This window comes from Cololabis saira, chromosome 15 (genome assembly GCF_033807715.1).
Source record: "Cololabis saira isolate AMF1-May2022 chromosome 15, fColSai1.1, whole genome shotgun sequence".
NCBI classification, from domain to species: domain Eukaryota; kingdom Metazoa; phylum Chordata; class Actinopteri; order Beloniformes; family Belonidae; genus Cololabis; species Cololabis saira.
The window spans coordinates 28,081,949-28,096,332 of record NC_084601.1 but is presented as its reverse complement, the minus strand read 5'-3'; the positions used below and the strand labels follow the sequence as shown (position 1 = coordinate 28,096,332).

Here is a 14,384-nt window from a genome sequence, read left to right as displayed (position 1 = left end):
TCTTTATAAGTGAAAAACATTTTTCATTGTCACGTCCCTCACACGTAAGTAGTTTTGGATGAAAGCGTCTGCTAAATAACAGCAGTAGTAAATTGGAGCCTCATCTTACCGTCGTCATGGTTACAGATGACAACATCCAGGATAAAAACTGTTTCAGGGGAAGATTACGTTCATTTCTCTTTAATAGAAAATATCATTTAAATGAAGTCTGGTGTTCAGAAGCTTCACGTAATCGGAGGAAACTCCCGACTCTCGTGGGGACTAAGTTTCTACGTCACGATTGTGGCACGTTTAGGCGACGTTGGAGTTAAAACCCATCGTTGCTTTGGTTGATTTCAGAGCAACCGTGGTTCCAATGGTTCCAATGGTAGAGTCCTCCTTGGTGGTCCAACTTGGTTCCATCACTGATGGATGATCTGACTCGAGACGGCCTTTTAGTCTTCAACATGCTGGTCTAGAATGATCCTGATGTCTTCAGACAACTGTGTCCTCTACTTTTTATTCAAAGTTGGAAACGTCTAACATGATAAATGCTCATTAACTGATTTTGTGTTTTTATAGTTTATGATAAAACCCCATAACCAGTTTTCCCATCACCTCTGCTGCAGGTCTCATGATTAGTTTTGATCTCAGTGTGACTGAGACTCATCCAGAGTAATGATCCTCCCCAGATCTAGGGCCCCCCCACCTACCAGACCCAGCAGCTCCGATCAGAGCTGAAGGGCAACGCCGCCCTCTGGCGGCCAAACCCGGAAACCCTCCCCGGAGTAACAGGAGATCTTTCTTTTTGACGTGATTTATTAAAAAAAGAAACAGAAAGTCCAAACATCTTTAGGGAGCGAGACCACGTACAGAGTGAACGTTAAATACCTCCAACTCTCCGGTAAACAAACAGAAACCATGCGCTTAAGACGTGTCAGTCAACAAGAGCGTGTCCATTAACCAGGCGACCCGAGCGGCTGGCGCCGGCCCGGTTCTGATGGTCCTGACGCAGCCGGAGCCACGTCTCAGCTGAACTTGGCTTTAGAGAAATCCATCTCCGGATGCTGAGCCATGAACCTGCAGAGAAACAGTCGTCTTCATCATCTTCATCATTAGGATAAATACTAAAGAAAGATGCATATCGGTTGCAGGAGTTAAAATATGGCACAGCCTAAATAATGAATTAAAAAACTGTAGTTCAATAAATAAATTTAAAACGATGTATAAATCCAATATAATCGAAAGATACAGAACATTAGTGTGATACAAAACTATATATATATATATATATATATATATATATGTATATATATATATATATAAAAATTGTTGTTGTAATAATAATAATAATAATAATATCTATATACCAAAAATGTAATGATTGGTCTTTGGTTTCCTTTTCTTTTCACTCTTCTAGAATTTGTCTTTCTCTGTTAGTTGTTTTTCTGAGATCCGTCTTCTGTTTGTTTTTTTTTTACTAGATTTTTCTGTTATATTTACATTTGTCTTCCTTCTTGTTTTGCATGTGTGTTTACTTTGCTGTTTTTTGTTGTTGTTGTAGATTGTTTGTCCTTGTTGTATTAGTACGGTAGTAGTACTATGAAGTAAACAAAGTTAAAAAGGGAAGGCACAATAAGCTTAGGCTTCAGCCTACACCTTTTGGTCGGTTTATTCCTTACTTCTTTTTTTATTGTTTCTTTCCTACAAAAGGAAATTAAATGCAATTTATTTATCAATGGAAACTGATCGACCAAATAAACTACTTCATCATCAATTATCATCGTAATCAATCATCATCATCACCATCTTCAACTGGATCCAGACCTGCAGGTCCTCTACTGACCACTGGGTCTGCGTTACAGCAGAAATAAACATATTTACAGTCAGGTGAGGAAGTAAAAGCACTCGTCTACGGGTGGATACGTGTTGCTACGGCGACGAGGGCTGCATTTCCTGGCCTGGCATCACCGGCCCAGTCGCTGGTCCAGGCCCCCAGGGAAACTCACTTCTTGAGGATGTCCTGCTTCTTCTGCTCCTCCGACGTGGGCAGCCCCATGGACTTCTGCCGCTGGTCGTACATCATCTTCTCCACCATGCCGCGCGTCTCTCCGTCCAGGTCGGACAGCTGCTCGGAATGAGGGACAGCCGGTTAGTGACGCCACCCACCTCACCTCTCTTTTATTATTAATTATTATTATTATTACTATAATAATAATAATAATAATAATAATAATAATAATTATTATTATTATAATACACACAGACAAACAAAGCAGTAAAAAAACAAAAAAACTAAATCTGTGTTTTGGCTCAGATTTCTTCTTATAAGTGGGTTTGTATGCATACACGTGTAGTAGGGTGTGTATAATTAAATTACATTTTTTTTTAAATTAAAAGAATATATATATATATATATATATATATATAAAAAATAGCATAAATAAATTTACAAAATACATGAATAAATAAAAAACACACACATATATATATATATATATATATATATATATATATATATATATATATATATATATATGAATAAATAAAAATATATATGTATATAAAAATTAAATAAAAAGGATAAATACATGTAAAAAATAAATTTGAATACATTTAAAACATTTTTTTTTTAAATTATAAATAATTAAAAAAAAGAAAAAAGGGTTAAGGGGGAGTCAGTATTAACCCAGGAAGAAATGAGAGAGAAAGGGATGAGAGGAGAGAAAAAAGGAGAGACGGATGGGACTGGTCCAGACAGCAGAGCCAGAGCAGATCTAAATACATTAATTTGTTTGTGTTGTATTTTTAGTTTCTTTTTCCCTTTTAATTTGCTTTTTTAAGTTGGTATGTTTCCTACCGATCCAGAGCCCGGACCCCCCCATTGACTTGGATGAGAAAGTGGGTACCAACTCCCGACTGGCAGTTTACATATTTTCACATTTTCCTTTTGATTGCAAGTTCTCAATGTTAAACTTTTCCCCCTCCCTTCCTTCTAGCCGTCCCTTACTCTGGGCCTCCATCAGACCCATAGGAGGGGGCCGGCCTTGTTAAACCAGACCCCCACCCCTACGGGCGGGTTGATTCCCCTCTGGGCTGAACAGCAGCTATTCAGGTTGGGGATGGGTCCCCTGACTTATTAACACACAGCTGTCCCAAACCATCTCTAATGGCACTTTCCCACCAGCACCCACTCGGTTTGGTTCTTTCCCATCAGGGGTCTAACGTACAGAATAGATACTTTTCTGTAACTACTCTGCCGAGGTTCTGAGTCGGGCTGTGATGTCATCACACTACAGGCCACCGATTGGTCGGGGGGTTGGAGTCAGACGTCTGAGTCAGGATGTGACATCAGAGAAAGAGCGACTCTGACGGAGCTTCTTATTCCACCAGCAGAAGTCTGTTTCATGATCCAACTCTGAGGGTCAGATGTTCATAAACCTGGTGGCTGAGGAGAGAATTAAAAAGGGATCTAGACGGGCGATAAGGAACGACCAGATCTACCAGGAGCTCTGTCACTTCATAGCTGCTCAGCTACCAACGGACTTTTCAGCAGCGCAGAGACGAACTAAAAACATTAAAAAGCGACTTGAAGCTTCTCTCACTCTCATTTTTTAACTTGAAGCTTCTCACAAGCCACAGACCCAGCAGCACATCTATCATCTCCTCCAGGTTCTACATCTTTAGTGTTGTTGTCTTCTTCCTTTAGATACACAAATCAAATACGTCACAGCAGCTTCGCTCCAACCTCCTACTTCTGCTCCAGGTGCTGGATTGTAGTGGAAAAGAAACCAGGACAAGTAGAGCCGAGTAGGTGCTGGTAGAAAAGCGCCATAGCTGTCCCAAACCATCCCTAACTGCTTCCTCCAGAGTTCAGTCTTTTACCTTTGAGTTCTCGGGACGGATCTTCTTGGTGTTGATCTCCGGGTCCGAGGGGACGATCCGGTTCCACCACTCCATGGTGTTGATCTGAAACCAGAGACCCCGGTGAGGATGATGGGATGTCTGCAGGGATCCGCCCCCCTCCCTGGATGATGGGATGTGAGGGATCCCCCCCCTCCTACCTTCTCCAGGTGCACCGTCACCACCTTGCCGTCGTCGATCAGCCAGGAGCTCTCCTCCACCTTCACCTCGTGGCTCAGCGGGCCCTCGATCACCGGCGGGTGGCCCTTCAGCCCCACCCGCAGGGAGCGCCGCTGGATGTCCACCACCACGTCGCGCCCCTTGATGCGGAACTTCACATCGAAAGGCACCACCAGCTGCGGGAGGATGTTTTTTTTTTTTTGTAACTCAAATTTTCTTTCAACAATTACAGTGTCACGGTAAATCAGACATGCATAGTTAAGCACTCATCCTTATATCAATGTCCTTGTTGTTCAGTAGCAATGGTGGTGTCCTCTTGTCTTCTGTAATCAGTCCATTTTTCACATTTATCCTCGAATTGTGTCTCTTGTAGTCTCAGTTTATGTGTAATTTTCACATTTCACAGTGTACATCCACTGCTCCTCAGTCGGAGGGTCTACTTTGTACCACATTCTGGTAATTGTTTTTTTACTGGCTGACAGCAATACTTTGACGAGGTACTCATCTTCTTTCTGTATTGTATCTTGCGTTCCCCATAGGGCTGGGCGATATATCGAGATTTTAATATATATCGATATATTTTCAAACGCGATATGGTATGAGACAATATCGTTTATATTGATTTAAAAAAAAAAAAAAAAAAAATCAAATTTCTTTTTTTTAATTTTGATATAGCTTATTTTGTGACAAATTGACTTGAATGTTTTATTTGAGATTTGCACAAATGTTTTGTTTTTGCACAACTAACTAAAGTCTGCCTGTTACTGTCTACACTGTATTAATTGTACAGTGTATTTTAATTTAATTGTTATGCAGGAAAGGAATATTTGTTTTATTTTATTCAAGAAACATTTTTATTCTATATATACAGGCAGTTTATTTTTATTTCATTTGTTTTATACATTTTGATATTGTGCAGACCTCTGTTAATAAATGTACCTGTGTGACATTTGGCATGTGGCATTGTATTAAGACAATTAAATTAAAAAAAATGAAGCTAACAGAGATGCTATGCTATAATGCTTTGGGGGAAACCCCAATTATGGCACAGAAAAAATATCGATATATATCGAGTATCACCATTCAGCTAGAAAATATCGAGATATGACTTTTGGTCCATATCGCCCAGCCCTAGTTCCCCAAGTAAAGTAACTTACATGTTTTTGGTATCTCATACCCTATTATCTTTAGTAAACCCCTCCATATTTTGTCCCGGTATCCTTTTAACAGGACCAGAATATATGTGTATGGTCAGCATCCATGTGGCCACATGCTCTCCAGCACGGCTGCTGAGTAGACACCGCCCCTTTCTTAATCTTTGGGGTTATAAAAAAATCTGACCATATTCTTCCAGTTGAACTCTCTCCAGATCCTGGAGCTAGTGGACGTGCACTGTGTTTTACAGATATTAAACCACTCTTCCTCTGTTATTTGTTCTTTTAATTCCTTTTCCCATTTTTCTTTGATATAAAAGGAAGAATACTTTCTACATGACATCAAACTTTTATAAAGGACTGAGATTACTCTGCATTTTTTTACCTTCATAAGCTCTCTGAAATACCTCAACAACCTCACTTTCCGTGTCATTTTTTATCTTTTTCTCATAATAATCCTTTATTTGCAGGTAGCGATATTGTTCATGTTCGTCTAGTCCAAATCTATGGGAGGATGGTTTTTAATACACGCCTGAGTTATCTCAAACATTCAGATTAGCAGGAAAATAAAGAGAGCTAAAACAGCAGCTTATTAACCACATCAAACCTAGGGCTGGGGATCGATTCAAATGTCAAGAATCGATTTGATTACGATTCTTAAGATTCAGAATCGATTATCAAGATCCAATTCGATCCGATTCCGATATTGAAATCGATTTTAGTTTTTAGCACATTCTGTTTTAATTTTTTCAATATTCGGTCTATTTTGGTTTTTAATTTTGAGAATTTAGTTCTTAGCATTTTATGCAAATGTACCCCAAGACAGTATGTAAAGTAATGAAATATAGACAATTTATGCAATTATAACTGAAAACTTTAATGTTTTCATAGCTTTAAACATATTTAAAAGGCAAAAACATGGCACTAGTTATTCTCGTTTCCAACAAAACATTCCTTTTTTGGGCATAAACAAAAAAATACCAAAAGTTGTAATGTAATGATGAAAAAAAAAGAAAAGATCTTTAGACATACAAAATCGATTTTTAGGAATTAATATGAGAATCGATTTAGAATCAGAAAATCTATTTTTTCAAAACAGACCTAATCTAACCTTTTCTTTCTGAAGAACACGTTAATGCAAACAAGCCTTGGATCCTGAGTCACGTGACTATTTGGGCCGCTAAGTTGTGGGTTTCATTTAGCTTGAACAGGTCTGTTTGTCGAGGACGATACTCAGCTCAACTTTATTTATAAAGAACTTTCAAAAAAGCAGCAGTTGGCCGAAGAGCTGAACACAAGAATGAGCTCAAAGAAAAAACAGCCAAAGAGGAATAAAAAGATTTTTTGGAGAAAGAGGGCCAACTACAGAACCCTGAGGTACCCCGCATGTGAGAGGCACTAAAAAACAACAACTTAAATAGGGCTTGGGTTCGATTCCGAATCGATTATCACTATTTGGGTTAGTGTTATTAAAAGTGTTTTTTGAGCTACTACCTGAATTATATGACTGTGTAGTTCTGCAACATATGAATACTAGTATTATATTGAGATTCAACAGAAAGTATTGGCAGCTAATGACGGCAAGTAAGGACCAATCACCTCCCAGAATGCTGATATAACTGCTTTCAGCAGAATTACCAACCAGATCCAGAGGTGTTTATATCTGCTGTTGAGAGTCTAACCTGGTGCTTTATAACAAATATGCCTTAAAGATTCACCCTAAAGCTGTTATTGTTGAATACAAATGCACTTTTATTTTAAGTTTAACATGAAAAAGACATTCTCAGCCAGTGACGATGTAAACATTGTTTTTTATTAAAACGTAAAATAAATTAAATAAAAATATTATTTCTCACATTTTCTTTGACCGACTGGTTGATGTTTATCACCTCTTCAGACGTAGTTTGGTTTCGTTACTTTAATTAGCCGCCTGAAGCCTCGTTTCCAACTACAGAATATAGGTGCATAACTTAAATCTCTTAGCTTTGGTTCAGCTCACCTTTCTTGCTGTCGTTTCTGAACCCGAAATGGAACTAGATACGAGATTTAAGCCTTTCAGGAGTTTTCAAACCCTGCTCTTTGTTAATGCTGCCGCTGCTCTGAGACGCCATGTTCATTGTTTGATATTTTACATCACGAGCATGTGTGAATGTGCTGGGATTAAAGTTCACCAGTGAAAATGTAACAATGAAAAAAACGATCTTTAGACATACGAAACAATTTTTAGGAATTAATTTGAGAATCGATTTAGAATCAGAATCCATTTTTCCAACTCAAGCCCAAACTTAAAGCTAAAAATCCCCTTAAAAAGGAAAAAGCCCAACTTACATCAACCTCAGACAGAGTCTGCGTCCACTTGTAGGCCGGCAGGTCGGCTCCGTTCCCCGAGTTAGGCTTCAGCTTATCTTTGTCCTTCTCATCCTCCTCTCCCTCAGAGTCGGACTAAAAGCATCATGGGAGACGGCAGCGTGAATTACGGGAGGCAAGACTTTAATTATCAACATCAAACTGTTCAAACACGCGAGTCCTCACCCCCTTCTCCTTGTCAGCTTTGCTCTCTGAATCCTCCGTTACTTTCTTCTTCTTCTCCTCGTCCTTCTTCTTCTACCGTGACACAAACACCATCAGTCATCTGCCCTCGTTTGTTCTCCAGGTAACACGGAAGCATCAAATCTCACCTTGTCGAGTTCGGTCTGCAGTTTTTCTGCCTCTTCGTCCGTCAGTTCCTGGATTTTAGGGCCGTCATCGGTCGTCTTCTTCTTCCTCTCCTCCTCTGCCAGCTTGGCCGCCCGTTCGGCCTTCAGTTTCTTCTCCTTCTCCTGCCTCTGCTGCTGCTCTTTCCGGGACTTCAGCGCCAGCTTGTTGTGCCGGTCGAAGGCGTCCTTCACCACCTGGAAGAGACGGTTACACTGAGTCTTCATCGGACGGGGCGACAGAACGCTCTCAGACGTCTGAGGGAAAGAGAAACGCCGACCTTCTCCGCAGCGCCGTCGTCGCCTCCGGTGAAGAAATCCGTTTTACGTTGCAGGAAGCTGAAGAACGTGTTCACCAACTGTTGGGAGGAAAAACGGGCCGTTAGAAAGGGAATGAATCGATTTTAAAATCTGAGAATCTTTTTTTTTTTTAAACACAGGCCTAATTAGGGCTGTGCGATTAATCGATATTAAATCTAAATCGGATTTATTAATCAAAATCGATGTTAAAAAAGGAAAATCGGAAAATCGATTTTCCTTTTTTGCAGCTGGCTGCATTACAGAAAGAGCTCGTCTAGTCATCTTTGTTTGGTCAAGAAAATTGTAAATGTTGGCACTTTACTAAACTCAAAGAGGATTTACAGTATCTTTTAATTGCACTTCATTCCCAATAGGGAAATGTGTTTGCTATTTTTCTTTAAAAATAAAGATAAAATATTTGAAACAATTTATTCCATTGTCTTTTGTAGTTTTACCAAAAAAAAATCGAAATCGAAAATCGGGTTTTCAGAGAAAATAATCAGGATTTTATTTTTGTCCAAAATTGCCCAGCCCTAGGCCTAATCATTAATGACCAACTCTGACGCAAACTCCAAGGTCTCGGTCATTTTAATCCCACGTGAATCAGCGATGAGCAGGAATTTATTAAAAAAAAAAAAGTATAAATACATAAATACGACAGTTCTGGTGGATCTAGTGACTCAACAGTCACCCATTATTATCATTTATTAGAAATATGTCCATACAGCTCTGACTATCAAATATATCAGCAGACATGCAGCTGGAGGAAATGTTGCTGCCAAATGTGAGTTCTAATGCTGGTACAAGGACTGTTGTGTACAGGGCCATGTATGAGTGGAATTCATTTCCCAAACACATCAAACAAACAAACAGCATAAGAACATTCAAATGATTAGATAAGCAACATGTTTTGAATTAGTATAAGTAATAATTATAGAATATTGAAATAGAGGTGACTTAAACAAGCAGCTTGCTGAGACTGATTGTCTGACATGCTGGAAGTTGAAACATAGTTGGTTGTGACTGGTGTTGAATGTATTATTTTCTGTATTAGATCAGTTGTGAAGTTTTAGACTACAAATGAAATTAAATTGTGGACTGCTTTTCAGACTTTTTGACGACCTCAGATGAACTCTTAACTGTGCAGTGTTTTTGTTTTGTTGTCTTCATGTCTCTGCTTTTTTTGCAGAGTATTTTTAATTTGATATTCTCTTTATCTAGTGGAAATTTATCTGGTTTGCTTTTATTATTTATTTTTATTATTTTATTTATTTTTTATTTATATAAAAAATTATTTATTTTTTGCTGCCTTCAGGTAGACGCTACAGAGTCATCAGGTCAAAATCAAACAGACTCAAAAACAGTTTCTTCCCCAAAGCCATAATCGCCCTGAACAATATGTGAATCATCCTCGTTACTGTCTCTTTAAACTGTGCAATACTTCTCCCGGACTCTGTGCAATATTCTACAATATTCTACACATGTATATACTGTCATCCGTAAAAAAAAAAAAAAAAAAAAACGATTCAAATGCACCTTAACATTTTTTATATTTTTTATATTACTTATATTTCTTGTATTTCTTATTGTTTGCACTACTATTTATCTTGCACTGGAGAGGTGATGCTACCTCTAATCTCACAGTACCCAGGTACATTGATAATAAAGTATTCTGATTCTGATTCTGATTATGTTATGTTTAGTACTGTATTATTCTAAAATGTTGGCGGACCACAGGAAGAATAGCTGCAGTCATGCTGTAGCTAATGGGGATCCTAATTATAACAATTAAACAGTCTCCTGGTCCCTCAGCGTAACCATGTGGTAGAAAATCTGGGCGTGACATTGGACAGCGCTCAAATATTTGACAAACAGATCGTCTCGGTTGTCAGTGCCAGCTTCTGTCAACTTATCCGTAAAGTCAAGCCTTTCTTTAACCGCAGTGACCTTGAGAAGGTCATTCATGCTTTCATCAGCTCTCGGCTTGACTGCTGTAACGCTCCGTACTTCTGTGTGAACCAAACGTTACTGAATCTCTTACAGCTTGTCCAGAACGCTGCTGCTCGTCGATTAACTAACCCCCGGAGTCATGACCACATCACACCTGTGCTGCATTCTCTTTACTGGCTGCCGGTGCAGTTTAAATCAATTTTAAACTTTTAATATTTGTTTTTAGTGCTCTTAATGTAAAGTTTCTGTCAACCTAGCAGAGCTTTACGCTCCGCCGGCCCACATCTGTTAGAGATAGACTTGCAGTTCTCCACACCACTTTTTTGTGGTCTTGTCTCGGTCTCGGGTCCCTGGGTCTTGGATTTGGATAACTGAGAGTCCTTTGCACACCGAGGTGACAGAATCTGGTGATCAGCAGTTCTTCCTCTGGTTAATGTACAGTTTTGTTTTTTCCTCTCTTGTAGCTCGTAGACGTATTTTACTTTAATGGAAGGACCAAAAACCTCCATCTCCCAATTCTTGGTTGAAAGACCTAATGTCCTTTTTATATTTAGAGAAAATTAAATACGGTATTAGGGGTTGCTCTGATAAGTTCTCCTATATTTGGGAACCTATTCTTTCTTTTGTTAATTCTTTGGCATACTTGGAAGATTAATTTAATTTATAGGGAAGTATGATATTGCAATAACCATGTCTATTTTTTTTAGGGTTCGTCTTATGTCTGTTTATTTTATTTATCTTATTTAATTTTTTTTTTTTTTTTTAGTTGTTGTTTTGTGTGTCCTGTATTTTATTTTATTACTTTATTTTTCCTATTATTATTGTCTACAGTCAGAGTTTGATTGGTAATTGGTACTTACTTTCGGACCTGTTTATAACTACGTGTTTTTTGCCTTGTGTGCGTTTTGGGGTGTTTGTTATGTTAAGTTTTGTGTCCTTATTTATTTTACTTTGTTTTGTTTTTTTTTTGTGTGTGTGTGGTAAATTATAAAATGGGGTATTCTGTCAAATCCTTTAAAAAATGTTGTGTAATATGCATTACATTGACTACCCAATAAAGAAACATGAGAGAAAAAAAAATGTACAGTTTTGTAAACTATTTATATTTTGCATCTTATTTAATGTTTTGGTTTTGATGTGTCTGTATTTAATTTCAGTTTTGTGTTTATAACATCATAATAATAATAATATTTCCATATCGTTGTGATTCATTAAGCATCAGTTCCATTTCAGTGATGCTGATATACGGTGTAATCTGATTACTATAATGGTAAATAATGTAATTTCAATCTTTAATATCTAAAATTCAGGTTTCATCTCCAAATTCAGTCCAGTTTAAATCAGTAACATTTACTATGCATTACTTTTCTGATTCTTTCCCAATTTGTTTGAATGCAGTGTGTCCAAACTTCTGGTCTGTACTGTGTGTGTGTGTGTGTGTGTGTGTGTGTGTGTGTGTGTGTGTGTGTGTGTGTGTGTGTGTGTGTGTATGTATATATATATATATATATATATATATATATATATATATATATATACACATACATACATACATACATAGATAGATTTGTTGGTTATTCAGGAGCTGACGATGTTAAAGACCATTCACATAAAATAAAATATATATTATTTCACATTTTAATTAGACAGTTAAAGGAAAAAACGTAATGTTCCTGTAGGAAACCCGATCACATGTATTGATGAGGATAATCTGATCTTTATAACTTTTACTCCCAGCTCAGTCACGTGACTAACCTGCTTCCTGCAAAGCTGATGAGCATCATTGATTCACTTTAGCACACATACACGTGTATTATAAGCTTAAATATCCTGGTAAATCTGTATATTCATCACTGATTAAAGCAGGATTTTAGAAGAATCCGGTGATTATAAATACAAGTTTGTAGAGCTCGTGCTTGTTTTCTTACAGACCGACCAAAGACATCTGAATAAAGACCACCAGATAAACAGGATTGTACATTAATGCAGAAACCGTAAACTCTTATTTCAAACACGTGAATGTTGTCATTTGACATTAGCTGGAGAACTTTAGCACGTTTTACCTCCTGGACTCCTCCTTCGTGCTGCTGCGCCATCACCAGCAGCATCCCGTCGTACTTCTCCTCGTCGTCTCCCATTGTGACGGTGAAGGATGAGAGAAAACCGTGACTTTTATCAGAGAAAGAGAGAGAATAGTAGGACGGAAAGACGTGAGGCCCGCAGACACGCTGCTCACTTCCTGGATACAGACCCCGCCCACGGCGGGTTCAACCAATCGGGAGGAGGAGTTTTGAATGACAAGCGAAGCGTCCAATCACATGAGAGGATGGGTTTTAGAGGCGTAACACAGTGAGAACTTTCTAGATAGATAGATAGATAGATAGATAGATAGATAGATAGATAGATAGATAGATAGATAGATAGATAGATAGATAGATAGATAGATAGATAGATAGATAGATAGATAGATAGATAGATAGATAGATTGAGATAGACAGAAATTTAAAAAGGACATTAATACGAACTGTTCCTTCTGTAATTTACATCCAGAAAAAACTATGGGCAGATATTAACAAATTTATTATTGACTCTTTCACTATAGATTTTAATTTACATTGGGAAAATGTTGTTTTTGGTTTCCATTGTTACCCTAAGAAAGAAGCAAAATGTTACTTTTTGATAAATCTGTTTTTATTTCTTGTCAAATTTCATATTCATAAGAGTAAATTTTCAAAGAAAACCCCTTGCTTTTATGTTTTCCAGAAAGAAATCGAACTTTACTTAAAACTAATCATTAAATCAACAAATGAAAAGGCTATTAAAACCGTAGACTTGTGTAATACAGTATGTATAATCTTCTTGAATAACGAACATCTCCCCTGGCACATGTTCTGTATTCTATTTGTATACTGTTCCTGTATACTATTGTGATAATTCTTTTAAATTAAGTTACGACCGACAGACAGACAGACAGACAGATAGATAAACAATGAAATTAAAAGTGTCATCAGTCAGTGCTAAAAAAAATAAATAGATACATTCTATAGTATATAAAACATTGACACAACATAAAATAAAACACTGGTGGATTATAGATGTCAGATAGATTTCCCGGTTGTCCAGCAGTTTATCTGCAGTGCTTATGTTTTATTTGTGGTTTCGGTAACCGCACCGTATGATAAGAGCCTTCTCTAACCCACTCCTGCTATTTAAGGACCTCATTGTTCATTTAGGTGTCCAGAAGAGGCCGTTGGCTCCGGCTGTCATGTTCCTCCTACACCCAGGAGACACGCATCACCTCAGCAGCTTCCATCAGCAGTTTGCTGGGATTACAAAGACATTAGGTGTTTTTTTTTATTGATCACATCAAATACAATTTACTAGTCCTGGTTTCATCTCTACTAGTCCTGGTTTCATCTCTACTAGTCCTGGTTTCAGTTCTACTAGTCCTGGTTTCAGTTCTACTAGTCCTGGTTTCAGTTCTACTAGTCCTGGTTTCATCTCTACTAGTCCTGGTTTCAGTTCTACTAGTCCTGGTTTCAGTTCTACTAGTCCTGGTTTCAGTTCTACTAGTCCTGGTTTCAGGTCTACTAGTCCTGGTTTCAGCTCTACTAGTCCTGGTTTCATCTCTACTAGTCCTGGTTTCATCTCTACTAGTCCTGGTTTCAGTTCTACTAGTCCTGGTTTCAGTTCTACTAGTCCTGGTTTCAGTTCTACTAGTCCTGGTTTCAGGTCTACTAGTCCTGGTTTCAGTTCTACTAGTCCTGGTTTCAGTTCTACTAGTCCTGGTTTCAGCTCTACTAGTCCTGGTTTCATCTCTACTAGTCCTGGTTTCAGTTCTACTAGTCCTGGTTTCAGTTCTACTAGTCCTGGTTTCAGTTCTACTAGTCCTGGTTTCAGTTCTACTAGTCCTGGTTTCATCTCTACTAGTCCTGGTTTCATCTCTACTAGTCCTGGTTTCAGTTCTACTAGTCCTGGTTTCAGGTCTACTAGTCCTGGTTTCATCTCTACTAGTCCTGGTTCCAGATTTACTAGTCCTGGTTTCAGTTCTACTGGTCCTGGTTTCAGTTCTACTAGTCCTGGTTTCAGTTCTACTGGTCCTGGTTTCAGTTCTACTAGTCCTGGTTTCAGTTCTACTAGTCCTGGTTTCAGTTCTACTAGTCCTGATTTTAGCTCCGCTAGTCCTGGCAACACCGATTGGCTCATCCATGTTTGAGGGGCGGGG

General features: G+C 38.2%; 1 protein-coding gene across 2 annotated transcripts; it reads right to left on the bottom strand.

Annotated features, from left to right (window-relative positions):
• Positions 1 to 780: 780 nt before the first annotated feature.
• On the bottom strand, positions 781 to 12,405 carry nudc (nudC nuclear distribution protein). Of its 2 annotated transcripts, none has more exons than XM_061742112.1 (9): positions 12,223 to 12,405; positions 8,191 to 8,268; positions 7,895 to 8,107; positions 7,749 to 7,820; positions 7,545 to 7,658; positions 4,044 to 4,238; positions 3,865 to 3,948; positions 1,989 to 2,107; positions 781 to 1,059 (listed from the first exon to the last, which is right to left on the bottom strand). In XM_061742112.1, the coding sequence occupies exons 1-9, from the start codon at positions 12,295 to 12,297 to the stop codon at positions 1,008 to 1,010; spliced, it is 1,002 nt and encodes a 333-aa protein (XP_061598096.1). In that variant the 5' UTR covers positions 12,298 to 12,405; the 3' UTR covers positions 781 to 1,007. The 2 variants fall into 2 exon arrangements, with proteins under 2 accessions (XP_061598096.1, XP_061598097.1); XM_061742113.1 differs by having other exon boundaries at positions 7,749 to 7,817.
• Between the last annotated feature and the right edge of the window lie 1,979 nt (positions 12,406 to 14,384).